General features: G+C 38.4%; 2 protein-coding genes across 3 annotated transcripts in view; both read left to right on the top strand.

Annotated features, from left to right (window-relative positions):
* Positions 1-222: 222 nt before the first annotated feature.
* On the top strand, positions 223-14,606 carry LOC310925359 (transmembrane protein 87A-like; the record flags this gene model as incomplete). The annotated part of the gene is given in 20 exon segments (XM_083887302.1): positions 223-321; positions 1,337-1,394; positions 1,611-1,708; positions 3,200-3,316; positions 3,442-3,489; positions 4,914-4,955; positions 5,115-5,241; positions 5,354-5,415; positions 5,877-6,060; positions 6,150-6,249; positions 8,508-8,601; positions 10,155-10,220; positions 10,307-10,448; positions 12,001-12,059; positions 12,202-12,305; positions 12,397-12,473; positions 13,326-13,390; positions 13,900-13,952; positions 14,422-14,452; positions 14,538-14,606. Coding segments are annotated over 20 exon segments (1,668 nt in total). The 3' UTR covers positions 14,580-14,606.
* A 3,774-nt stretch (positions 14,607-18,380) lies between these two features.
* vps39 (VPS39 subunit of HOPS complex) overlaps positions 18,381-26,363 on the top strand; it is a 40,020-nt gene continuing 32,037 nt past the window's right edge. For both annotated transcript variants that reach the window (XM_083886026.1, XM_083886025.1), the window contains exons 1-8: positions 18,381-18,884; positions 19,100-19,165; positions 22,755-22,819; positions 23,864-23,906; positions 24,007-24,101; positions 24,515-24,613; positions 24,737-24,829; positions 25,304-25,487. In XM_083886026.1, the coding sequence (XP_083742152.1) occupies positions 18,812-18,884; positions 19,100-19,165; positions 22,755-22,819; positions 23,864-23,906; positions 24,007-24,101; positions 24,515-24,613; positions 24,737-24,829; positions 25,304-25,487 (718 nt within the window). In that variant the 5' untranslated portion in view covers positions 18,381-18,811. The remainder of the gene's footprint in view (positions 18,885-19,099; positions 19,166-22,754; positions 22,820-23,863; positions 23,907-24,006; positions 24,102-24,514; positions 24,614-24,736; positions 24,830-25,303; positions 25,488-26,363) is intronic.

Below are 26,363 nucleotides of genomic sequence, written 5' to 3'. Positions count from 1 at the left end.
CTTATTTCTATTTGCATATTTCTATTATCTCAGTGGATCAAAAATACAAAATAAAATGTTTTTTATATTTTTAAATAAAGATCAGAGTAAAATAAAGGAAACTCTGACCTCAAGCGACGACAATATGAACTGCAACACAAACCGGAAGTGGAGCCGGATGCGGCTCAGTCCTGCTCTCTTCCTGTAGAAACCATGGATGTGTTATCCATGGTAGAAACCAAGATGCCAGCTGCACATCCATTATGTTTTCTGCTTTTTGGCTTAATTTTTCGTCTCGGTGCGGCGGCAGAAGTGTCCGTGTGGAGCGTGGACATCAACCCGGTTAGTGTTATACCTTCACCTTTCTTCGTTTTATTATTGTTTCGCTGTCTTCTTTAATACATCAACCACAGCAACAGCTGTTAGCCAGTTTTGCTAGTTAGCGCCTATGTAGCTGTGTGGTGTCTGTCTATCAGACAGACGGTGCGTATTATACTTTTGATACTGCTACATAAACTTGTCTTACAAGTTGAACTTTACATTTTTTCTGCTTATTAAAGTTGCACTCCCACAGCACCGTAAATAAAAGGCAACATTTTCAGCAGTGCTGTACTTGGGTACAAAATTCACACATCTGTACTTTACTCATTACTCATTTACTCATTTTATTATACTTTTACTTATTTACTTACATACTTACTCTACATTGACTGAATATATGTTCTACTTTTACTCCAACACGTTTCTCCTTGCTATCTTCATAATTAATAAAATCAGAAAGTTAAATAATCTGCATTTATATAGCTCTTTTATCGTCTCAAAGCTGCTTAACACCATTTTCTATTACACATCGCTCTTGATAGAGAGAGAGAGATAGTGATCTGTTGGGTTGATGAAGTAAAACTAGGTCTTTCAGGTATGAAGGGGACTGACCATCAAGTAGCTAGAAAAGCTTTGAGGACATTATAGACGAACACCACTGACTGACTAATTTAGCTGATTCTCTATTAGATTTGTGGGCCGTTCCTTTAGAAAAAATGCCTGAAACTCCTCATCTGGACTCATTCATTCAGGATCTGTAGTTTCAAACCTTGATGTTTGATCTTTTTTGTGTATCATGTCCTGGCATTTTAAGACCGCATTTTATCATTTTTCCAGAAATCTCTTCAGATCCAGTGGCCAAGAAAAGTTTATTTTTCTGATTAAAAATGATTGCTCTATGTGGCTAATTTGTAAGGTGGTGGGTGTGTTTAATGTCTTTTTATGTATATTTTAACAGTTTAATATTGTTTTTATTTGTTTCTGTTACCTCTTTACATGTTTTCAAACACTGACCTCATCTCTCTGTGTTTTTCAGGTACAAAATGCTGTGTTTCGGAAGACACTGTATGCCAACACCACCATCTCCATGAAGTGTGAGTTGTCTGATCTCTGAGATGCATATTTCTGCTCACAGTAGCAAAAAATATACATCATGGTTACCATGTAGTAACAGCGTGAATGGAAAGGGTGGAAGTTGAGTAATTCAGGGATGTTGACATTAAGTCTGTACACATCATAAAAATGAAAATATTACAGCATGCCAGTGCCTCACCCTCTGAGTAAATTACTGGAATTGTTTTTCTTTGCAGTTCAGGGTGATACAGCGTCATGTGACAGAAACTTGGCGTTCAACATCAGCTGGTACCTGCGTTCCTCCATTTGCTACAATGAGGTCTTCAACACACCAGTGAGTGTTGATTGTTGTCACTTACATAAGTGAAACTTTGTAGAGCAGCAAAACAGCTGCAGCTTAAATGTTTAATTTGTAATTTCATTTGTTTAAATTCCTCCAGGGTGTCCGCAGGGTCTTAAGAAGTATTAAAAGTTGATAAATCAATTTTGTGGAAAATTGGCCCTTAAAAAGTATTTAAAGGTCTTAATCGTGATTTCATGAGGTACATTTTGTCCATAGAGTTTGACTGCAAAAAAAATTTGCATGTTTGTTCAACAACAAAGATGCACAGGCATGCTCACCAGGCTTTTAGCCAGCAGGGCGTCCCGGGGACAGGACTTTTAGGCTATTTTTTCCTCCTGTTTCCCCCGGTAACCACCAAAACGATGTTGTGATGACACGCGGGTATAGGCGTGTGCTGGCTGCAAAAGATCAGTTTGGAACACCAATGAAACAAATCTAACAAGATCTGAGGACACGGTGGAACAGTGCCTATTAAATGCTGGAAAATGCTCTCTTTGCGCAAAAGCGAAACTTGGCTGTAGCGCAGATTATGAACTCCCCGCGACAGAACTCTCTTCTCTCTCCCTTTGAGCAGTTAACTAAAGAGATCAGCTCATCTGATGCATCTGTTATTCCCTTAATTACAGCGCTAAAGCATCTTCCACACAAAGATTGAGACCACGGAGTGAAAACAATGAAAAGTGCGCCCTTGAGAATCTGTCAACACATTTTACTAAGATCTACTCGAATCTCCTGTATTTCATCGCGACTGTACTCGATCCTTGTCATAAACATCATTATGTATGTGTCATATATGGATGTGTGGATAAAACTGTGCATAGAGAAATCATCCATTCTGCGTTGGATGCGGAGAGCCCGCTTACAGCGGCGCACAATGCAGGAGAGGGAGAAGAGAACAGTCTGCAGGGGCGATGCGCAGGAAAAAAAAGGCTCGCACCAGATGGGGGGCACCCTCTATAATTGCAATGCCTTGACTTTAGTGAGGCAAGCACACACAGTCCCAGCCATAACAACACGATTAGATTTAAAAAAAAAAAAAAATGTTACAAAATTGGCATAATAATTAATTTCGGTTTTAATTTTTTCCCATTTTGGGTTACTTTACCTTACTTCATGAGTCCTCCCAAAAGCCTCAGAATGCCCCATTTTTACCTCAAATTTTCAAAAGCTCCGCATGCTCACCCATAATACTTTAGTCAAAGTGTTGCTTGTTGTTTATTTTCATAAACCTTACCTTTGGTTTAATTTATTATTTCGAGCTTTGTTCCTTTGTACAGTTGTGCTCTATAGATTTAATTGCAAACTAAAACTGTTTTATAAGTTAAATATGTGTTGCTGATTACAGCTTGAAGTGATGATAAGGTCTTAAACATATTTTGAGATGGTCTTGAAAAAATCTTAAAAATTTGTTGAAATTAACTTCAGGATTCCTGCATATACCATGTCCTCCCTCCCTCCATCCCTCCCTCCCTTGTTGTGTAGGACAACAAAGCCACAAACATGATTGGTATGGACCACATGTTGAAAGATGGCTGGAGTGGCTTCTACAGTCAGGGCTACATGTACTTTGAAAACTGCTCCTCCCTCTTCTTACCAAAGGTTTGTTACAAAGACAAAGTTCATGCATTGCAGCAATTATTTAGTATGAGGATGTTTCAGAGACATTATTAATCATATTGTAATAATTTTTTATGGATACATTTTGGCTCTGTCCTCTCACTCAGGTGTATTATCCTGAATTCAACCCATATCAGCCCCTCACTAGCCCAAAGGTGAGTCACTTCATATCTAAGAATTTTAGATATAAATTTTTTTTTTGATGTTATATCAACATTAACATCTAAAGTGCTCAGATATAAAAAAAATATGCCTGATTTTGTGTACTAAGTGAAGTTGTCAATCTTTAGTGTCATATATAATTAGTTTTTAGCAGTACTTGTCATATAAAGCATCTCAGTGCTTAACACTCCTATAGACCGGAAGTTTCAATTAACGCTGTTTTTTGTGCATCTGTGCCTCGTTGATAAAGCCCTAAAGTTTTGGCTTTTATTGTATTCTCGGACTCACCAAGCAGTCAGAAAAAGCCTGGAATCGTACGTAAGGATCCCGTCTCCAGAACAGCAGATCCTCCTGCTCCGGGCACCAGTCCGCGCACATTCGGTTGCGTTCATTGTACCGCAGAAGTAGAATAACGTCCGTTGTGGAGGTGTTTCACGGGCGACAGTGTCTTCTGACTCTGGATCCGACTCTGGGTCAAAGTCATAAAAGGGACTGCGGTGGGGAGTCATGATGAAGTTATTTTAAACATTGTTAAAAACAATGTTTTGATAATGAGTAGCAGTTCCAGAGAGGGAGCTGCGCTTCTGAGAGCTGACTTGCTAATTACGTCACTTCCAGGTACCTGGCCAATCACAAGATAGTTGCGAAAGCTCTCGTTGGCTGGCCAATCACAACACAGTCTGCGTTCTGGGGGTGAGATTTCAGTCTGAAACAGCGCAGCTGACGAGAGCTTCAGTGAGGAGAGATTTCTATCAGCCATTTTTGACCATAAAAACAAGTTAATGTATGTAAGTAGTCCTCCATAACTCACTTATACAGTCAGGCCCATACATATTGGGACAAAATTATTTTCTTTTTGGCTATATACACCACTACAATGGATTTGAAATGAAACAAACAAGATAAGAAATCAAAGTACGAGTCTGTACCTTTTGCTGTCGATCCAGTTGTACAGAAATGTTTCTTGAGAAGTACAAACAAGCAGGTACAAGCCCACGCCATGACACTGCCACCACCACGCTTCACTGATGAGGTGGTATGTTTTGGATCATGAGCAGTTACTTACCTTCTCCACACTCTTCTTTTCCCATCACTGTGGTACAGGTATGGGTTAGTTGATCTTGGTCTCATCTGTCCATAGGATGTTCTTCCACAATTGTAACAGCTTCTTTAGGTGTTGTTTGGTAAATTAAAATCCATTGAAGTGGTATATCGAGCCAAAAAGAAGAGAATTGTGTCGATGTCCCAATATTTATGGACCTGACTGTATGTACGATAGGACCTTTACGATAGGATCTTTAATAATTTTTTGTTGTTGTTTTTCAAAATAACATTGCCCCATAAGTAAAGGAATGCACATTTTTCTCAGCACCACTCCCTGTTTATTTCAAAACTATGTTTTCTTCATTTTCTTTAGAGTGGCCCATCAAATCAGAGCTTTATTTGGCCTGATAAAACGGTAAGAAGTGATCTTTTTACTTTTTATATATGTGATTTTCTGAAGTCTGTACCAGGTCTTGCTTTTTTATGATTCTAACTAGCCTTTTGCAACAATTAGATGATTTCAAAACTCATTAGAGTTAAATAGAGGTGTGAAACAGTGTGTGATTCATTACAGGACATCAGTGCAGTGGCCAAAGCGTGGAAGGACAGTCCATATCTTTTCATTGTAAAGGTGCAGCCTTTGTTTCGTGGCGTTGAAGATGAAGACATTGGGCCAGAGCAGGTCAACTTTGCTTTCACAAGTGAGAATTTATGTCACTTAGTATTCTTTGAAAGCAAAAGAAAGATATTAAAACTCTAACATGGTCATTTTATGTCAGCAGAAGTTTCTCACTTTGTCTTTCTTTCTTTTAGTGAAAGTTGAGATGAAGGGTCCACATGACTACTCATCTCCAGCAGACTGGCCTCTCATGATGGTAATGACTACCTTTACCTTTAGTTTGCCTTGTACTGCTTCACCACACCTGATTAAAATGGAAAGCTGAGTCAAGTACACATAGTCCCAGCCATAACAACCAAATTAGATAAGGATGGGGGCACCCTCTAAAAAATCCTAGCTAAAAGCCTGATCAGGGAACTACGGAAACCAAAATTTTCCTCGTGAACTACCCACTACACAGAATATTTTACATAAATTCCATTTAACATCTTACTTATTACGAATAATCATCTTGTGAACTTCAGCAGATGGATTAACATGTGATTAAAAATTTTATTATAAATTATAAATAAATAAATTATAAATTTTTTGTCAACGTTCTGTTTTAATGTTGATGAATTAATCCAATGGTCATTGTTACATACTGTAAGAGAATACAGGTATTGGTCTGTCTTCGACAAGGTACAAGTCCTTTCTCTCTTCTGTCTACCATCTCAGTTCTTCATGGTTATGTGCATCATATACGTGCTGTTCGGGGCTCTGTGGCTCTTCTGGTGCGCCTGTTATTGGCGGGATCTGCTGCGGATTCAGTTCTGGATCGGCGCTGTCATCATCCTCGGCATGTTAGAGAAAGCCGTATTTTATTCAGAATACCAGAACATCCGGTCCAAAGGAGACTATGGTTGGTTGATTTTATACTTTTGTCCTCGCTTGTGTTGATGTTTTTTGTTGTTATTCTCTCTATTTATGCATTTCTGTTTCTCTTCACAGTTCAAGGTGCAGTGATTTTTGCAGAACTGCTCTCTGCTCTCAAAAGATCTTTAGCTCGGATCCTGGTCCTCATCGTCAGTCTTGGCTATGGCATAGTCAAGTAAGTTGAATCACAGTATTATATTGAGTGTTATACAGTGCCGTCCAAAAGTATTGGAACAGTGAGGCCAATGCCTTTATTTTTGCCATAGACTGAAAACATACAGGCTTGACATCCAAAGATGAATATGAGACAAGAGAAGAACATTTCAGCTATTATTTCCAGGTATTTACATCTGGATCTGATACACATGGAGGTAATGTCATGGCTTGGGCTTGCATGCTGTCTTCTGTCACAGGCTGTCAATGGGTCACAGGCTTGATGCACTTATAGAAAGCAAAGGATTTGCAAATAAATATGATGTTGCCCAGGCAGGGGAGCACCTGTGTGAGTTTCAGTAGAAGGCCTTTGTGCCAGACCATATCATAGGTGGATTTGAGGTTGAGAAACCCAAGTCCCTGTCTTTATTCTGCTCTCGAAACCATTTTTGATGAAGGTGGTTAAGGCTATTACTTGTTCTCCTGTGCTGCAGTCCTTGCGGAAATCTTCCTGATCCACACAGAGAATATCCTCTACTCTTGGGGATATACGTTGAAGTATAAGCCGACAAAAAAGAATTTTGTCAAGCAATGCGGAGTAGAGAGACTGGATGGGAGCTTGCTGGTAGTTTATGGTCTTTTCCAGGTTTTAATATGGCAATAACTTTTTCTGTTTGCCCTTTCTTTAGTATCAGGTTGATCTGTATGATTCTGGTGTAGAATTGGGTCAGCCAGATTAGTGTTCGGGTGGCCCAGATGTTTCATAAACTCTGGAGAGATGTTGTCGTATACTGCTGCCTTTCCACATTTTGGGCCCTGCAGGACTTTCTCCAGTTCAGCAACCTCAAAAGGCTCATCGTTTGTTTCCTTTCCAAGCGTTTTTAGATTTGACTTTTGCTCAGTTGTGACTGCTCTTCTGGTGTGTTTGTCATGAGTTGCTTTTGCGATAGACATAAGGTGGGATGCAACTTGGTTGGGTGTGACGGATGATTGGCTTTTGGGTAGGTGGTTTTTGTGCAGCTCCTAGGCGGTGGATGAGGCTGCTGGAGTGGGTGAAAATCAAGTCAGCTGTCTCCTCCCACTTTTGTAGTTAGTGATTCAATGAGGTGGTCTGCCGTCTCAGGGTCCCCTGATGTTTGATAGGCTTGTAGGAGGGCAGCCCTTTCTTTATCCAGGCATGGGATGTAGAGGGGTCGGTAGCCTCATGGGATTGCTGTGTCGGCAGCCTTGTAGATGGTTCTGCAGAAGTGGTTGTATGCTTCATCTACAGCAGGGCTTCTCAAAGTTTTGATACCCAAGGGCCAATTTAGGAACCCAACGTTGGACTGAGGGCCGCCAAAGGAAAAAAAACAAAAATAAATTCCATTTGTAATCATTTTAATGACCAGATTGCAGTTCTACAGTTTACACTTATTGGTCTGTATCTAGTAATGTCCAATAAACATTTAACAAGCTCAGTAGCTCCTGGATTAAAACTATTAACTGTAATTCATTGCGGGCCAGCAGAAATGTTTCTGCCATCTTCTGAGATGATGACAGTACTCTGGTCCAAGTTTTTTTTGGCTGAGAATGTTCATTTGTTAAGCCCAATTTATACTTCTGCGTAAAGTGCTCTGCGTAGGTTACGCAGAGACTCTGCATCGACGCAGAGCCTGTCGAAGAGCCTCTGAGCTAAGCCGCTCTGCCGGCTCACAGTGATCACCGAGCGTCCACAGACGCGAAGCTCACCCCTGCCGATAACGCCGCTGCCAAACTATAAATACGTCATATCTTAACACACACAGCACATGTTTAGACTCTAAAAGGCCAATTTCTCGCCTCAAATTATCTTAAAACTGCGTTCCGTCACATAGAAAAGTGAGAAACGGCCACTGTTTCAACAACAACAGTCTTTCTCTCTCTTTCTTTCTCGGACACCATTGCTCACTGTAGCCAGAAGCAAAACAACCTTGCGCAGCGACCCCTACTGGAAAATTGCAGCGCGTGTCCGTCACCACGACGCAGAAGTATAAAGGCTCGAGGCGTCTCCGTGGTTACGCAGACGGATAACGCATACGCAGTCGGAGAAGTATAATGTGGCCTTTATACTACATACATTGTTTGAACTTTCTGGTTGTATTCTAATAAACCTATTGAGACACAATTGTATATGTATTGATAAAAGAACATGTCTAGTGGTAGTTTGAGACTTTTGCACTGTACTGTTTAGAAACACTAATTTAATATTCTTCCTTCATTTGTTAGTAAAACTGACCTTTTTGTTGTTGTTTTTATGTGTAGGCCCAGGTTGGGTACCACAGTGCACCGGCTTGCAGCTGTTGGGCTTCTTTACCTTCTCTTCTCCTCTGTGGAGGGTGTGCTGAGAGTAACGGGTGTAAGTGTCAGCTTTTACTTTGATTGTAGCAATGACTATGCAGATGAATTCAAAACATATTGATTTTCATACGCTTACATATTAGTTTTAGTGTATCTGCGTCATTACCTTGTTTAAGAAGCCCTGAAGGTTCTAAGCAAACAGTTCAGCCTAGGATGTTTTTGACCATAAAAACAAGTTAATGTATGTAAGTAGACCTCCATAACTAACATATATGTGCAACAGGACCACTCTAGGTCCGCTTTAAGAATGCAAGTAAAATCCACCCTGTGTTTGCAAGTTTTGTAAAATAGCTGCAGTAGAAATTGTGTAATTTATAACTAACAATGCAGAGAGCTTTTTATTTACTGCAAAACAACAGTCGCTGTTGCTAAAACAATGTTGGCAGTAATTAGGTTGATTTCATGAAGTTCTTGGGAAGAACACATTGCTGCAGCTAATTAAAAGCTGGTCTTTAGAGAAAGTTGAAAATATTTTCTTATCTTTTTCAAGATTCTGTTTCTTTTTAGGTGACACTTTATACATAAATATTTATTTATAGTAGGACTTAATATAAAAAGAACCCAGTGTGTTTAAATTAATGCAGAGGGAACATTATCTATTACAGGCTACAGTAGGAAGAATGAAGCTGATGGGGACTGTGTATTTAGAGTATGTTGCCTTGCACAACTTTCAAGGCAACAGTGAGGCCAATGCCTTTATTTTTGCCATAGACTGTATGAATAAATGTAATTTTAAGTGGATGTAGGGAGAAGGTTATTCAGGGATTCAGTCACCAGAGGAGTAATGATGATAACTGGGAATGACAAATTTGATGTGCGTGTGATTTTAAGTGCAACCAAAGACACTGCAGCAACTTCAAAAAGGTCATAAAAAAACATCTCGTTATGCAAACAAAGAGCAACAACAGGGGGAATGTGGAGAGCTGATGATCTTTGGTGAGTAGATGTGTTTTGTCAGGAGGCAGTTGGAGATTGTAAGTCTTCACCAGATCTTGACAGAAAAGTGGTTTAGAAAAGCAGTGGAACTCCGCTTATGATTTAATAATGCTGTATGTTTATGCAAATTATATGCAAAGTATATTGCACATAGTTTTCAATAAAATTTATTCAAATGCAACATTTCTAAATCTCATCTGGCTGAATTGATCTACATTAACAGATTGACCCTATTTATTGTTTGTTTTTTTACTTTATAAAGTGGGTAAAATCGTATGCTATAACTAGGGCTTAATTGGTTAATAAAATTGTTGGTTGATGGTTAAATAAATTGTTAACAATGTTCAAACTTTTCTGACCCTTTTCAGCTTTTTAAATGTGAATATTTTCTGGTTTATTTTCTGCAATAACAAATAAATAATTTTAACTGAATAATGTTTTATTCAGAATAAAGCATTTTGTTGTTTCAAATTGCGATTTAGACTTGAAAATGTGGAGATGCACTCTAATCTGGTGTCTGGTGTGAGCTGAAGAACACAGAGGTGTTCATGTGGGATCAGATCAGGCAAAGTTCTCAGTGATAAAGTCTGACTCTCATCTTATTTCTTTCTCCAGGGTTTCTATGGTACAGTTGCCCTGGTTGCTAACCTCAGCCTCTCCCTCATTGACTCCTGCGTGATGTGGTGGATATCCTTTACTCAAGCAGCTGAAAAGACAACTGCCTTAAATTGTTGCATTTAACATTATTATTATTATTTGAATGTAGAGTTTTTGTCTTGTTCTCCTTAACTTGCATCTACATTTTCATCAGTCTGTCTCAAACCATTCGTCTGCTGAAGCTCCGCAGAAACATTGTGAAGCTGTCTTTGTATCAGCACTTCACCAACACACTCATCTTCTCTGTTGTGGGTGAGTTACAGTCATTTGTAGGTGTCTGTGATCACAGCTTCTCCTAGAGGGAGAAAATAAATTTGAGTTCACGTCGGGTACAATAGGTTCCTAGCACATTTGGGCTTGGGCCCTTATAACTAGTACCGCAAGCGATTCTGAAGGAGTTTGAGTCAAAGCTTGCGAGTCGCCTCCACCCGTGCCTCAACCTCAAACCCGTTCCTTCACCGCTCATGGTACTAGTTGTTTTCAGTACGAGTTATTTTCCATTAATTAATTTGTGCGTCAAGTTTTATGAAAATGTGACTTTCCAGTCCATCACAGGGTCACAGAGAGACCAAAAATCAAGTCAATGTCACACTCACTTTAAGGTTTTTGTTCAAAATGAGATAAGATTTGCCGCAGATGGCAAGCAACCATACAAGTATATACGGAGGCGTTTATGGTCGATGCGTTCAGTGTGTTTTTCACAGCTGGCGTGCACCGCAGCTGACAAAGTTAGAAAAATTAGAGGTGCGTGCCCTAGCACCCTGCCACCTTTTGGAGCTCACGTGCCTGGCGCGACACGGGATGACATCTTTTTTTGGCATATGCCTGGCACACCAAGGCGACTATAAACCACACTACGATGACTATAGATATTAGGCTATTTTGAACAGGTGGGTTTTAAGTCTGGATTTGAAGAGGGAAAGAGAGGTGGGCAGAGGGTACAGTGAGGTGGATGATGAAGGAGGATCTGAGGGAACGGGAGGAGGTGGCAATGTGGAGATGGCCAGAGAGATACGGAGGGGCGAGGTTGTGGATGACCTTGAAAGCATACAGGGGGATTTCAAATTGAATTCTGCGGTTGAATAGGAGCCGGTGGAGTTGTTGAAGGGTGGTGGTGATGTGGTGGAATGAGGGGTCTGATGATGATGCAGGCAACTGAATTCTGGACCAGTTAATGTTTATGGAGAGATTTGTGAGGGAGAGCTGGGTGTCATCTGCAAAGCAGTGGAAATGGATATCAAATTTGTGGAAGATATTGCCAAGGGGAAGGCAGTAGATGATAAAGAGGAGGGGCCCCAGGACTGACCCCTGGAGCACACCTGTATTGACGGGGGAGGCCTGTGAGATATGAGTGAAACCAGTGCAGAGGTGTGTGAGTGATGCCTACGGAAGATAATATATTTATGAGGATGGAGTGAGAAATTGTGTCAAAGGCTGCACTCGGGTCAAGAAGGATGAGATTGGTGAGTAATCCAGAATCAGCTGCCATTAGGAGGTCATCTGTGATTTTTATGAGAGTAGTTTCAGTACTGTGGCGGGGGTACAAGACTGGAATTGTTCATATAGGCTGTTTTGGGTTAAGAGTGGAGTTGAGTGGCTACTGTTTTTCAAGTAGTTTGGAGATGAAAGGAGGGTTAGAAATGGGGCGCAGGTTATTGAAGGTGTGTGTTTGACAGAAAATGTATGTACACGCTGTTCGCACGAAAGCATTCCATTTGGGAAAACCTTTTTGCTGTATTTCCAAGGATTTGCATATTGTTTACACACATCAAAATAAAAACCAGTGTTTACTTTGTTTCATCAGCTTCCATTATATTCATCATCTGGACCACCAAAGTCTTCAAGATGATGGACTGCCAAACGGTCAGTTTATTCTCTGTTGCTGATTGATTGCTTTGTTGCTGTTTTCCTCACAAGCTCTCTGTATCTTGTTTAAACTGACTTGAAAATTGTACGTCTTCACATATTCACTTTTTTTTTTCACTTGTGTTCCTCTCTTCTGTAGGGTTGGAGGGACTTGTGGGTGGACGATGCCTTCTGGCGTCTCCTGTTCTCCACCATTCTGCTGGTCATCATGGTGTTGCTGCGGCCCTCTGTGAACAACCAGAGGTCAGAGTTCATCCAGAGCTGAGGGCGTGATCTCAGATGGTGTATGACTTTACACAGGCTGCATCTCAGCCTGTCTTCCTTTGCTTCTTAGGTTCTCTCATTCCCCTCTGATTGATGAAGATGATGAAGAGGAGGAGACCAAGGAGCCCATGCTGAATGAAGCTTATGGTATGGTTTTCCTGCTAGTCCTGCTTTCCATTACAAAATGGTCAGAAGTTGCTTAGTATTGTGTAAACCTGCGTCAGATGGTAGGGACGTGATCTGTTTTTTAAGCCTCAAACCTGATCCGATCTATCTAATACTTGCATATCCTTGGATAACAGAGCTGCACAGTTCACCATTTTCTTTTTTAAATGGTCAATGTTCCTGCCTGGATTTCATATTAAGTTGCTTTTTATTTATTGTGAGTATTTAATTTGAGCGAAAGAGGGCCAGGGTGTCATCAGTTCCCTGTTAACTAAACCAGTGCTGTGTTTTTGTACGTTTTGTTGAACTCTGGCCAAAATTGCTTCATCCACTCACGCACAGAACAAAACAAGATTAACAGGAACTAGGAAGCCTCTCTTATCAAAAATTTTAAATAAGGAAATGGCAAAAGGCTTGTAAACATGAACAAAATCAAAACTTAAAAGATTACTTTTATTTACTTATAAAGCCCTTTATTTATTCTTTGAAAATCATTGAGGGGTGACCCTCATTTACCATAGAAAAATATAAATAAAATAAATACAAATCACATTGCTATATTCCAAAAGTTACCTAAAAACAGCCCCCATGAACATTGGAGAAATTGATCTATTAACATTTTGCTGTCTTGACCAAGGATACAAGACTATGAAAATACTATAAGTCAACTTTATTTTTCTAGCATGTTGGCTCCGAACGGTTTATAACCCACTACTTTTCTTCATATTAAGTATAAAGGCACTTTTTAGTAACCTGGTTATGTTCTAATTGTGTCATTGAACCAGAGGCTTTTTGTGTTTGCTCAATTTGCTCTTGTTTTATTTTTTATGTCAGCGGGAATGAAGATGAGAGGTTCAAAGCCTGAAACTAACGGCTCCCAGAAGCTACTGAGTAAAGAGGTTTGTTGACATTCATCCTCTCTGCTCTTGATGTTTCCATGCGTAATTGTGTTTCTTATTTGACTTTTTATTAGTTTTTGTGTCAACAAGTACACATCATACATTCACAAAATAACTTAAACCAACACGCCGATACGTGAGAGGGTTCTCTTCACATCACTGAATTATGACAAAAATAAAATGACCTGTGACAATGTGAGCACCGTCTCTACACATACAGTCAATATACAGGTGATGTGGGTTTCACTTGAATGTATATAATGGTACCATTAAAACAAATGACAAACCAAATTTCTGTATAAATATCTATCTTACCATTTATTCTTTATATGAATTGTTCATATGAGGCTGTTTCTGTTAATGCATTGAGCCATTCAGAATAGGTCAGGTTATAACTTCTATTATTTGACAAATATAGTTGGAGCGTCACAGCCTCTCCGCATCGCCACCAGAAGTCTCCATGCATAATTGTTGAATTATTTTCTGTTCTAAAATGCTGTTTTTTCTAGGATGAAGACCTAAAGTGGGTCGAGGAGAATATTCCGACAACTGTTGCTGACGTGTAAGTAGCAAATTAGAATTCATTGAACTCTCTGATGTCAAGGCTGTCGTGAAGATATCCTGAAATGGTTTCAAAATCATATAATGGTATGCTACCTTTAAAGCATGAGAGCAATGTATTTGCTTAAAATTTGACGTATTAAATCTTTTACCTTTTTGAACTGAATTTTTTAAACATAAACAGTCTTTACAGGTTGTTGATGAACATTTTAATCCTGAATAAACTGTCACTGTTATCAGTGAAGCCAGTATTTCAATTGAACTTGTTTCCTTTAATCTCTGATCACACATCATGGTCCTTTTATGACTTAATACAACGCGTTTCTTACATATAGGACCTTTTAATAACTTCATCTATATTATGTATCTTATAAGCCCCAAAGATGATATCAGCATCTTTGAAACATGGAGAGAATCTGAAAATGTTTGACCTTTTACCCTCTAATTTCTGCTGTCTCTATTTTATATAGAGCACTCCCGGTCATGCTAGATGAGGAAGAGGTAAAAACTATTTTTTTGCCCTGTACCTTCACATTTTTCTCTTTTCAAGATGTTCCTTAACTTAATGTTCCATACATTTTTACAGGAAATACTGAAAACCAAGATGGAAAGATCCAAAATGGAGTAGGAACAAACCTGAGAAGTTTGACTTGAGAATGAAAAGAGCAAATTAACTAAGGTAGCAATTATTGCTTTTTAAGAGATCTAATTACCAAAAAAAAGTTTATCTCCAGACACTTCATTTTTTACTGCACATTGTGTAATAATAATTTAATAAGCTAAAAGAAGCATGAATAGTGTGTTTTATTAAGGTGGTTTGGTCGGATGGGTTGGCTGCTCTTGATGTTTTGTAGATCAGTACTTTTTAACTAATGTGAAACTGAACACATTACACAACAGAGCACGGTCATTGGTATTTTCTTTATTTCCTTCAAGAATGGTTTTGGCCAAGTCACAAAATAATCACACTAATGGATATTTTACACAATGCAATTGTAGAAAATAGCATATTTATCAAAATCCTGCTTGGTGGTGTTAAATTGATATAATATTCAAAGGGTTAATGGGTGTTTTAAGAACTGGGGTTAGGATAAAAACATGTCAGGAAAAGTCATCACAGTCAGAATATCACATATCCTGGGAGTGGAGTGGAAACTGAAAACACTAAAGCTGCTTTCAGACATGTATGGGAGTATGGATGTGGAGGTCTGGCTCTCCTGCTAGCTTCCCAGGAACATTTCCACATAATGTCTGAGTGAGACTGTATAAGATCACAGCAGAAAATTCCTGCTGTTGTGAGCACGTCTCAACATTGACAATCTCCCGCTGCATTCATCATAAGTTGACTTTTGTTTAAAATGTTGGGGTTTATGTTTGAAAAAGGCTCAAGTTATTTTCTGTTGAGATTATCTTTATGCCAACATAGCGTCTGACACTAGTAAAATAAATGCTGTTTTCATTATGTTAAAGGTCCATTGTGAAAAAAAAAAATAGCTGAAAATACAATAATTACAGTTATATTTTAAAAGTGTACAACCATTTGTTGTATGAATTGATGTTTTCCAGTATATTTTATATTTATATCAGGAGCCATTTTGGACCACCATGATTTTACAGTCGCCCACAATAGACAAACTAAACATGTTTCGAGTTTTGACACTAACTGAAGGCTACATAGATTCTTCAACACACTTGTAAGGTAGGGCAAGGGTGAGGGATATTCAGTAAAAATTGCCAATAAATGTTGCTTAATTTTACATACTGTATCTTTTCATTGTATCATACATTGCCACGTCTAATATTTAAATGAGCAAGAAACCTTATGGTGTGTCAACCCATCCATCCATTACCTACCGCTTTATCCTCCACCGGAGGGTCACGGGGGGGTGCTGTGCCTATCTCAGCTGACATAGGGCGAAGGCCCTTGTTTCGTGTCAACCCATAAGCTTCTTAATGAAAAAAATAAAAAGTAAAGTTTATTGGGCTTGCACCTGCCAGCGATTATCTTCTTAGCTAATTTTTAAGGTGAAATGCTGTCAACTCATAATTATTTGCACGTTGTTTTCTGTCTTGATTTGCCAGTGTTACTGTACATGAACATGGCCTAATTGTGCATCATTGAATACCGATACTTGAAGCCTCTCATAGCAAAATGCTACTCATTTTTTCTTAAATTATGGTGTTGGTCGAAGGAAATCTTTCAAAGCCAAGAAAAACCTTTGCTCTTGTTACTCCATGTCACAACTCTGTCTTTATGACAGAACAGTGAAAACAAGTGAAAATGGAATTGTAGTAATGGTTATTTTTGTGATATTACTGATTATTGAAACAGTGAGAAAGCTGAATGAACAGACCTCTATTTAAATCTTGAATATAAACTGAATTATGTTAATTTCCATTTTTCTTGAAATAACAGGTTTTCTTTTAAGGAGACGAGGTTAGCTACATTTTATTTACAAACATTTCAATCCCAATTGATAACCCTTGTATAATGTGGTTTGGGCCTCAATTCAAATTCTGTATACTGTATGTCATGGACTGTATAAATGTAATCTCACTCACCTTCCACTGAGTTTTATTTAGGTCCTCACATCAGTGGGGCAGAGTAGTTTTTAAATAATGTACATGACAAATTAATATTTTTAATAACACCTCAAGTACAGACTCCTTTGTGCTTATCGTGTTCACATTGCAAAAAAATCTGCCTGCCGTGGCAGAATTTTAATCCCGTCCTTGTGCAGTCTACTGCAGTTTGTGCAGGTATGTTATATTTGCTTTTCGTTTTTTATATTTGTTTCAAGTCTTGTTGAGGATATTTATTTCAGAGATACTAAAGCCCAATATTTGGCTTTGAGTCCGTACTGTAATGTGAAGCTGACAATATTGTATCTTTTTGCGTATGTCTTGCAAATAAAATTTGTATTGAAACATGGTTACGGTGTCTTTGAGAATGGATGCTTTTTGTTGACTTTGGACATGTTTTTTGACTTTCAGAATGGGATTTTATTTATATTTGTAGAATTTGTATCTTTTTAATCTCTTATTGGACAAAAGTTTTTTGTAGAATAGTGTAAAAGTCAACCATGAAGTAGCGATACCATTACTAAAACAAGCTGCAACTTAAAACGAAAGCAGCACTAAATAAACTAAAAATAATAGTGAAATATTGTTGTTCTTATTGCACTTGTTTTGTCTTGAAGTGTTGTAAGGCATTTATTTATGAAGCGCTTGTACATAAAGGTAGCAAATAAATCAGTACAAAGTCTTACACTCCATAACAGTTCATTTAATAGAGCATGAATAAAATCTAACACGAGAATAAGAGGTCGACAGGGTTAAAATATTGAAACAATAATAAAAAAAAAACTTCATACAGGTAAAATAATTCAGATACAAGAGTTAAATAATACAAATTTGTTAAAATTCTGAAAAAAACGGTATATCCTGATTTTAAAGATTACAATGTATGCAGAGGCGATTCTAGAGTCTGTAGGGGCCCTAAACAAAAATTCCCAGGGGGCCCTTCCAACCAGTGTTCATCACCATTGTGTTACAAATAATCTGACACCAACAAAAAATGTATGAGTTCAAAATATTTTTTTTCAAAATGAATGAAATAACATGGACAAACCTTGTGATTAAAAAGTATGTGAAAATATTAATGTAAAGAACAATAAAATACTGTAAATAGCTTTTTAAAAAACTATATGAACTTACTAAAAAAAATACATTACACTGTAAAGAACCCACATTATAAAACAATATAAATATATAGACCAATAAAATACTGTAAATAACTGAAAAAAACATATATAAACTGAGTAAAAAAGAAATGCATTTCACTGCAAAAAATCCTCTTCATTTTCCAACTTGCAGAACGATGACTTCACAGAGGTTAAAGTGAGGTGGGGCCCCTTTAGGGAGGTTTTCTACTGAGATGTCATTGCAAATCGCCCATTGTTTTTTAAGGGGGACGGGGATGCGGCTGGTCACTGCACATTTCAGTAAAAACAGCCCTCAGACTCCGAGTGTCGGAGGCCTCCTATCGGCTCGGGGCCCCAAGCAGTTGCCTGCCTTGCCTGTTCTCAAGCTGCGCTTCTGAATGAATGCAGTGTTTTTTGAAAAAAATAAAATGAAAAATGGGGAAAACAGCCTGACTTCTGAGATTAAAGTCAGTCTGACTTTTTCCTCAGAATTCTTTATTATTATTATTATTATTATTATTATTATTATTATTATTATTATTAGTTTGTTTCCAAAGAAAATCACATGTGACGATGATCCTCTTTCGTACGCGACCATTGAACGACAATTTGGTCAATACATCTTTAACACTTTCCTCGTGAGTGCGCTCGCCTCAGTCACGTGCCTATCAGACGTCAGTTCCTCGCGCAGCCGTCGTCAACAAAACAACAGGGAAGTAGCAAGAAGCTAAACTACCTAGCGTTGACTAAGCCCGAACGCCAGTGTGTTAACTGTTACCAGTCGTATTCTGTTAACAACAGTTGGTTGTTATTGATAACAACGTGAGAGGGAACGATGAGGACTAGCCGCGGCTTGCTCACTTCTATGCTACCAGGCTAGCAAACTAGCTGTTGTTTTGGTGGCAGAGACAGTTAGCTAACAAGCAGAACTGCATTTTATTGAAGACGTCAGCTACGCCAGGGTCCACCAGACCAGCTTCCCCCTGTCTTTTGAAACACGGAACCGCTCTGTCGGTTAATGGCGACATATAAAACCTTACCACCCTAACTGGTTAATCAGCGGTCCGTTAGTCAGCTGTTGTCTGTCGGGCGTCGACTCGGCGTGGGGTTGATCCGTCAAAAGCATTCGGTAGTTGATTCTACACAATCAATCAAGATGCACGACGCGTACGAACCAGTGCCTATTCTGGAAAAGCTTCCTCTTCAGATTGACTGTCTTGCAGCCTGGGGTGAGTTGATCTCGTTTTATGATAGTGTATCACAGTTGTTCCTTGCTTTTAAGTGGTCTTATAGTGTTTATAAACTAAACTGAACTGCAGTCTCAGCTCTCCCACTGTCCACCAAGAGTCATGTCATCACTGACGGGATGATCTCTTTTACAAGCTTTTACTTAAGGTGTCACATCAAGCATACTTTAACGTGCTGTTTTTTTTTCTCCCTGCAGAGGACTGTCTTCTTGTTGGAACAAAACCAGGACATCTGCTCCTGTACCGGATAAAAAAAGATGCAGGTAAATTCTAGAGAAAGCACCCAGAGACCATAGACCTAAAATAACACTATACCACATTAGATTAGCCTCCAGTCCCACAACAGAAAGCAATACTAATAAATACTGTACATGAGTGGTTCTCAAACTTTTTATACCAAGTACCACCTGAGAAAATGAGTTCTCAAAGTAACACCATTATCATAACGCTAAAGGGCCAAGCAGTTGGCTGCAGACTTTTCTCATGAGGCAGGTTTATTCCCAATAAGAATATCTTACTTGCTCTCTCATCATCCCCCTCATTTTCACATAACATATACATATACTTCACAAACTGGTATAGTGAAATTAGATTAAAAGGAACCCCGGCTATAAAACTTGTAGTTCTTAAAAGATAAATGTTAGTATCAGTTATAATAAATTGATATAAAAAACCTTCTTGATGTCTTCGTTTTTATAAAATTTGTAAAAATAGTTTAACTCGTATGTCGCCGTTGTTGTTTACGTCGCAATGCACTCTGGATAGTGACGTATAAAGGTTGTACTGGGGGCTTCGGGACCCTGTTGTGACTGTTCAGCATAAACATGTCATCTGTTCAGCCTTTTCAATTTGAACCCGAGCGAAACATACAGCACTGACAATGTTTCACAAAACGAGCATCAAAATGAAGCGCAAGAAAGACGGGATGAGGCGAGAGTGGGACAAAACCTGTGGTGTTTGTGCGGCAACTGCGTCTCCATATATGGATATACAGTGAAGCGGCGACTGCAGACGCGGGTTGTCTGCTCAGGAGAGCATCCAGCGTCTCTTGTCTCTGCCGCTTTTTAACGCGGATTTCACTCGCTTCACGCGGGCGTTTAGGCTCCTTATGTGGGAGAATTGTCAGACAGGCATTTGGTTTACGTCTCCGTTTGTATCCACCTGCTCCGGTGAGGTCTTTTAGCAGCTGTGGTCGACTAAAAGCCTCAAATGCTTATGGCGAAAAATGTCGAGAACACAGCCGCGGATCTTTAGGAAGTTGTGTCCTTCCACAGGCATCTTCACACTCCTTTCTCCTCTTCTTGTCAGTGGGAAAGCTGTGTAAACTCACAGCACTTCCCTTGTTTCCTTTCGATAAAAGCCAATCGAAAGTCGCCCACAGCTGCTAAAAGACCTCACCGGAGCGGGTGGATACAAACAAATTAATTGTTATTTTATGTTACATTCATATGTACAGTAGAACAGTATTTCTGATTTACTCCCCCAGTGGTACCACTAGAGGAAGCTTGTGTATTGGTGCACGTTAGGGGTGGGCGATATGGCTGAAAAGCGTATCACGATATAACTACTTCATATTGATCGATATCGATAATCGATAAAGAATGGATAATAATAATAAAAACATTTTTCAACATCTTCAAATCACACAGACAAAAATAGTAATGTCAAGCACGTTCATCAGATTTTTAAAAACAAACTTCTCAACTATGCTGACTGCTAGCACATTTTCGCCTCTGCTCACTCGATGTTCACATGCTGTTGTTGTTGTGAGTGAGACACGGGGAGGAGGACGGTGCAACCAAACATGACTCTTCAGTGACTGGCTTTTTGACTGCCACTCCATAGACACTGACCACTCTACTGGTTGCAAGCATGGTAGCAACTTGGTAGGGAGGGAGGGGTTGAGTTTGTTCATGCAACCAAACCTGCTTCGTCTATTTTTTCTAGTGCTTTTTTATTTTTTTCCGAAAGAAGTTGAGTGACTATCGAATGTTATTGAATTTTTTTTAAATATTGATATCGCAGCAGTGTCTATTGGGATACATATCATTATCGTATTATCGCCCAGCCCTATTAAATGTACCACAGTTTGATTGTAAACAATACGCCCATGATCACATTTGGGCTCCCCAGATGTGGTTGCATAAAAAGAGAAAAAAACAAGCAGGGCCACAGCAAGCTTGGTGTCCACATAAAGAAAGGAAAAGATTTGGTATATGGAAAAGATGAAGTGGCAGAAAAAAAAAGCCCACATACGGGTAACATACGGCCCTTTGGCTGGAATCCTGCCCACAGACCAGTTTTATCCGGTCGTGATGTCCTATACAGGTTACCACAAGTTGACTCTAGCTCAGCTGACCAAATTGTTGGCCAAAACCGAAAAACCAGGACACGCTTAGCCGAAAAAAAAAGGAACTGATACTAAAAGAAAGAAAGAAACTATTATTCCAGTTTTGTACCATTGTTTTTTGGTGCAGACAGACAAGCCTTTTTTTGTGTGCGCTTCTCCGTCTCCTCTAGGCTTTAACAAATATTTTTGATTTGAAAATTGCAGTAGGCTGTATTTCGATAAAATTTCAATGAATCGTTCATCCCTACTACAAATACAGACCGAACATTTAAGATTTGCACCTTCACATAAGTAGCATTTAACTAGTGAATCACAGCCAGATGTTCATTTTGAAATTGTCACAGGAAAGGAAATGTATTAGTGAGGTTACATATCACAGTCATGTTGCATTTGTACAGCCTTGTTTTAAAATGTCATTGCTATCCATGGTGTATATGAAGATGATTTTAATGATTATTATTTCTTTAAAAGCTTTGATTTAAGGCACTTTGCTTGCTTCATTTATGTCAGTGTGGCCTTCTGGAAAAATGTTTCCTACCCCTGTGTTTGCCACATCTTTTCAAAGTTGGTGCCTATCTCACCAATTTAGCAGTTCGTTTTGAATAAAATTCTTAATCGAGATTTGCGTCATCATCAGGTCGTCCTCAGGCCATAAGCCACATCTCCAAAAAATTCCATCCAAATCTGTCAGTTAGTTATTGAGTGATGCTGCTCACAGACGTACATGGCCAAAAACATAATCTTCTTGGCAGAATGGAGATAATAGTGAAGGGGATGTGAGATGCAGATGTTGTCTTTGTGTATTCACATAACCTTTTCAACTCACCATCTGTTTTTAATTAAAAGATTCCTTCTATCCCAGCTTGTATTTGCATGCTTAACAAAATAATGGCTTTCACTTGCTATTTGCACGCAAACGTAAAAAGGGACATTCAGTTTATAATTCAAGATGATAAAGCTTAAAGATGGGTAGCTGTTCTTGAAAAAAGATCTGCAATGATTTATCGAAAAAATTATTAAGGAAATACTAAATTAATCGCCAATTATTTTTGATAAATTTTAGTGTTTACTTTTTATAACAAAGCAAGTTCTCTGATTTTTCAGCATCTTAAATGTGAACATTTCCTGGTTTATGAAAAACTTTAAAGCTGAATGATTTTGGACAAAGACATTTAGTAGTTGACTGATTAATTGATTATGAAAATATGGACTACCTGGTTTAATAAAATAACGGATGATAATGGAAAAGGAAATGTAGATGAACACTTTAGTTGGCTGAACATTTGTATACAATACAGTAAATTATGCAATGAACAACAATTACAATTCAGTGTAATGTATTCATACAAAAATCAAATACTACATGGGTGCAGCGTGCTGAAGTTGGGATGAATGTTCAATGACTAATGTTATAGCATGTAGTAGGTGGACAACATACATTTTTCACTACTCAGAATGTACTTTATATTTGACAGTGATTTTTTTGTTTCTGTTCTCCTCAGGTACAAACCGGTTTGAGGTGACACTGGAAAAATCCCACAAGAACTTCTCAAAAAAGATTCAACAGGTAGATAAGGAACCTTAATTAATGTTATTGGTAAATCTAGTGTTTGTCTTTCTATTTAATTTTAAGAAATATCTGCTGTAAAAAACGTCTATTACGGCAGGTTTATTGAAGACATGCTTGAGCATTACACACACGTTGCACATGAGTTAAACTCATTGACAGCTCGCTAATATATAAGAGCATCACTTCATTCCAAATTCACATGATGATAGAATTTGACAGACAGAAAAAACAGCAGAGAACATTTGCACAGTACTGTATATCTCTAAATATATATGTGTGTATGTATATACATATATGTATGTATGTTTATATATGTGTGTGTATATATATGTATATATAGCTGTGTGGCAGTTGCATAACAATGTCTGAGTGCATAGGTCCTTGGGTACTGGTCATCGTTGCGATCTGCTCCTGGGTCTTTTACAAAATCTGCCAGTAGTTCTGTGTCTTGATGCAAGTCTGCTGATGACACTTTGAGACACACCAAGTTCACGAGCAACATCTGACTGCCTGCCACCGACCCAAAGGCGCGCTGTGGCCAAGTGGCGCTGCTCGGCCGTTAAGTGACGTTGTGTGTTCATGGCTGTTTGAATGGTGAACTTGGAAGGACTTACTGACATTACCAGCTTTTTATACCCACAGAATGTTGAAATTGATGCCACATTGAAAAGGGTTGTCTTTAAGTTTTTTGGTATTAGCCCCAATATGTAAGGCACACTGTGCACGGTTAGATCATTACGCGGAAAACACAAAATGAGGTGTGTCTATCACCCCAATACAATTGCCTCCCTATACCAAAAATCTCTGAAGTGAAACAAATACTTTATGTATGAATTCCATTGTGTCCCTCACAATATCCCTAACTTATTGTGAGTAGTGCATATATGATATTTGGAGTGTTTTGTATTTATATATTTTTATCTGTCCAATATCCAATCAAGTGATTTTGACCAATATCAGACCGATATCGGTACTGACTGATTCCGATTCCCATCCCAAACACAAATGACTAACATCCTACTATTCCTGCTCTGTCTACAGCTTTACGTCGTTGCTCAGTACAAAATCCTTGTCAGTCTTCTTGGTAAGTTTTTACTTGTTGAACACATGAAAACACATAGCATCATATTTGTCTACGTTTTCGGGAGAAATCTCCATACAATCGCTTTGCTTCTCTCCTGCAGAGAACAACATCTACGTCCATGACCTCCTGACCTTCCAGCAGATCACTGTGTTGTCAAAAGCCAAAGGAGCCACACTCTTTGCATGTGACCTGCAGGTCGGTAACAGAGGGTTTTGTAACACAACATGTTGGCAGGATTATAATTTACAGGGTTCTTATCATATTCGGACATTTTTGTTTATGTGTTCTCACCACTGCAGTCATTCAATATTTTCCTGGGCAATTAAAACAAAAGGAAATTTGGCGTTAGTTTAGACATAAATGTGGTTCCTACCAGCATTAACAGTCTTTTTGAAATTATTCTTTAATTAAAAAAAAAATATATATATATATATATTAATATTAAACTCAAGCAAGTGTCCATCCCTGCCCGTTTTCTGTGAACACTGGCAGCATTTAAAACGATTATGGCACAAACTTGTATTTTTTGCAACAATGATTCCTTATTTAGCTAGATTTTCTTGAATTTTAGAAATATTATGTTTTGTCTCTCTTTTTTTGTCTCTCAGCAAACAGATTCGGGAGAGGAAAGGTTGAGAATGTGCGTTGCAGTGAAGAAGAAACTCCAGCTGTATTACTGGAAGGACAGGGAGTTCCATGAGCTGCAGGTATAATAAAATATACTTGATATGTGTGGCTCACTGCTCTCTAATACAGATTTAGTTATTTTCCAGTATCCTTTGACACATTAGTCATCTTGATATTTTTTTTTCTTGTTTTTTGTCTGTTAGGGCGACTTTGGTGCACCAGATATTCCAAAATCCATGGCTTGGTGTGGAAACTCCATATGTGTTGGTTTTAAGAGAGACTATTACCTTATCCGGGTATGTGCTAAAAAGAAAAGAATTACGTGAAGCTTCTTACTCAAGTGATCTTTCACTTTTAATCCATCATTTGCATGTGAAACACTTATCCCCTTGTAGATTTGCAAGAAGGCTGTAAAAGGTGTCTTTATTTAAAAGAAGTAAAAAGGCCTTAATCTGGATTAGTGGCACTTTAATGGATTCTGAGTGTGGCAGATTTTGAAGGAAGAGTCGGAACATATATAAAAACCACATGAACTTGAAGAACAATTCACTTATTCTATTTATCTGTCTGTTTACATATTTACATATTTTAGACAACTATAAGGGCTTGTACTGTACTATTAAATATTGTAAACTACAAAAGACACACATAAATGAACAACGACATTCCCGATAGATTAATTTACAAAGATAAGGTAATATTATCACTTAGTTTACAATAATCGTTTTTGTATCTTTTCACAAAGTCATACTCTCTCTGTTGTCACTCAGGTGGACGGTCGTGGCTCCATTAAGGAGCTTTTCCCCACTGGGAAGCAGTTGGAGCCTCTGGTTGCACCACTGGCTGATGGGAAGGTGGCTGTCGGCCAGGATGACCTCACTGTGGTCCTGAATGAAGAGGGTGTTTGCACCCAGAAGTGTGCGCTGAACTGGACCGACATCCCCATAGCCATGGGTAAGAAGGAAAAACCTGCAGCAAATGCTATGAGGATTGTTCTGTCGAATTGCTGTTGTATTTCCATGTTTATATTACTACTTCATATTATGGCTGCTGGCTGCAGCCATCATGAATGAATTTGTTGATTGAGTTATGTGACAATTATATTTCAGTTACTTGATTGGTTGATCAAGTGTCAGAAGGACAATGTCCTTACATGTCTTATTTTGGCCAAAAACCTTAGGTATTCAGTCTTTTTGTTATTGTGAGATAAATCACATTTAATAAGTCAAAAAGATTAGAGACCCTGTTTTTATTTTTATTTATTCTTTTACTCTCAGACCAATTCATCAATTTACAAAATGGTGGTTAATTCAATTATTGATTAATAATTGATTAGTTGTATGTTAAATAGTAGTTCATTCGTCCACGACTCCCTTTGCTAGAGTTAACTAATGTTTGATGTCAACAGAAACTGACAGCAAAGTCAAAAGACATGCAGAGTAGCAAGAGCCAGAAGTTTGTTGATTGTCTTCCAGAAAACACGGGTCATGTTTTGCCAAAATGTGTTTGTCCTGGGAACATTCTGCTTCATTTACTGTTGTGTTTCCTTTAAGTCTTCACATAAAACCTTCAAACCTCAAAAGTCCACAGAAACAGAATGGAGCCATGTTTGTCAGGTTTCAATAACAAATTTAATTTCAATCGAATTTTGCTTTGAACATGGTCTGCTATAAATCCGACTACAAGCTTTATCATGATATTAAGTAACTTTAGTTTTAGTGACTTGTTTGATATGGAGCAAAAAACAAACAGAAAAAATTCACATTTAAGAAGCTGAAAAGTCAAATAAAAAAAACGCACAAACGGATTAATCGATTATGAAAATAGTTG

Source organism: Microchirus variegatus (genome assembly GCF_963457635.1).
Source record: "Microchirus variegatus genome assembly, chromosome: 3".
Classification (NCBI taxonomy): Eukaryota; Metazoa; Chordata; class Actinopteri; order Pleuronectiformes; family Soleidae; genus Microchirus; species Microchirus variegatus.
This window is presented reverse-complemented; position numbering and strand designations above follow the sequence as displayed.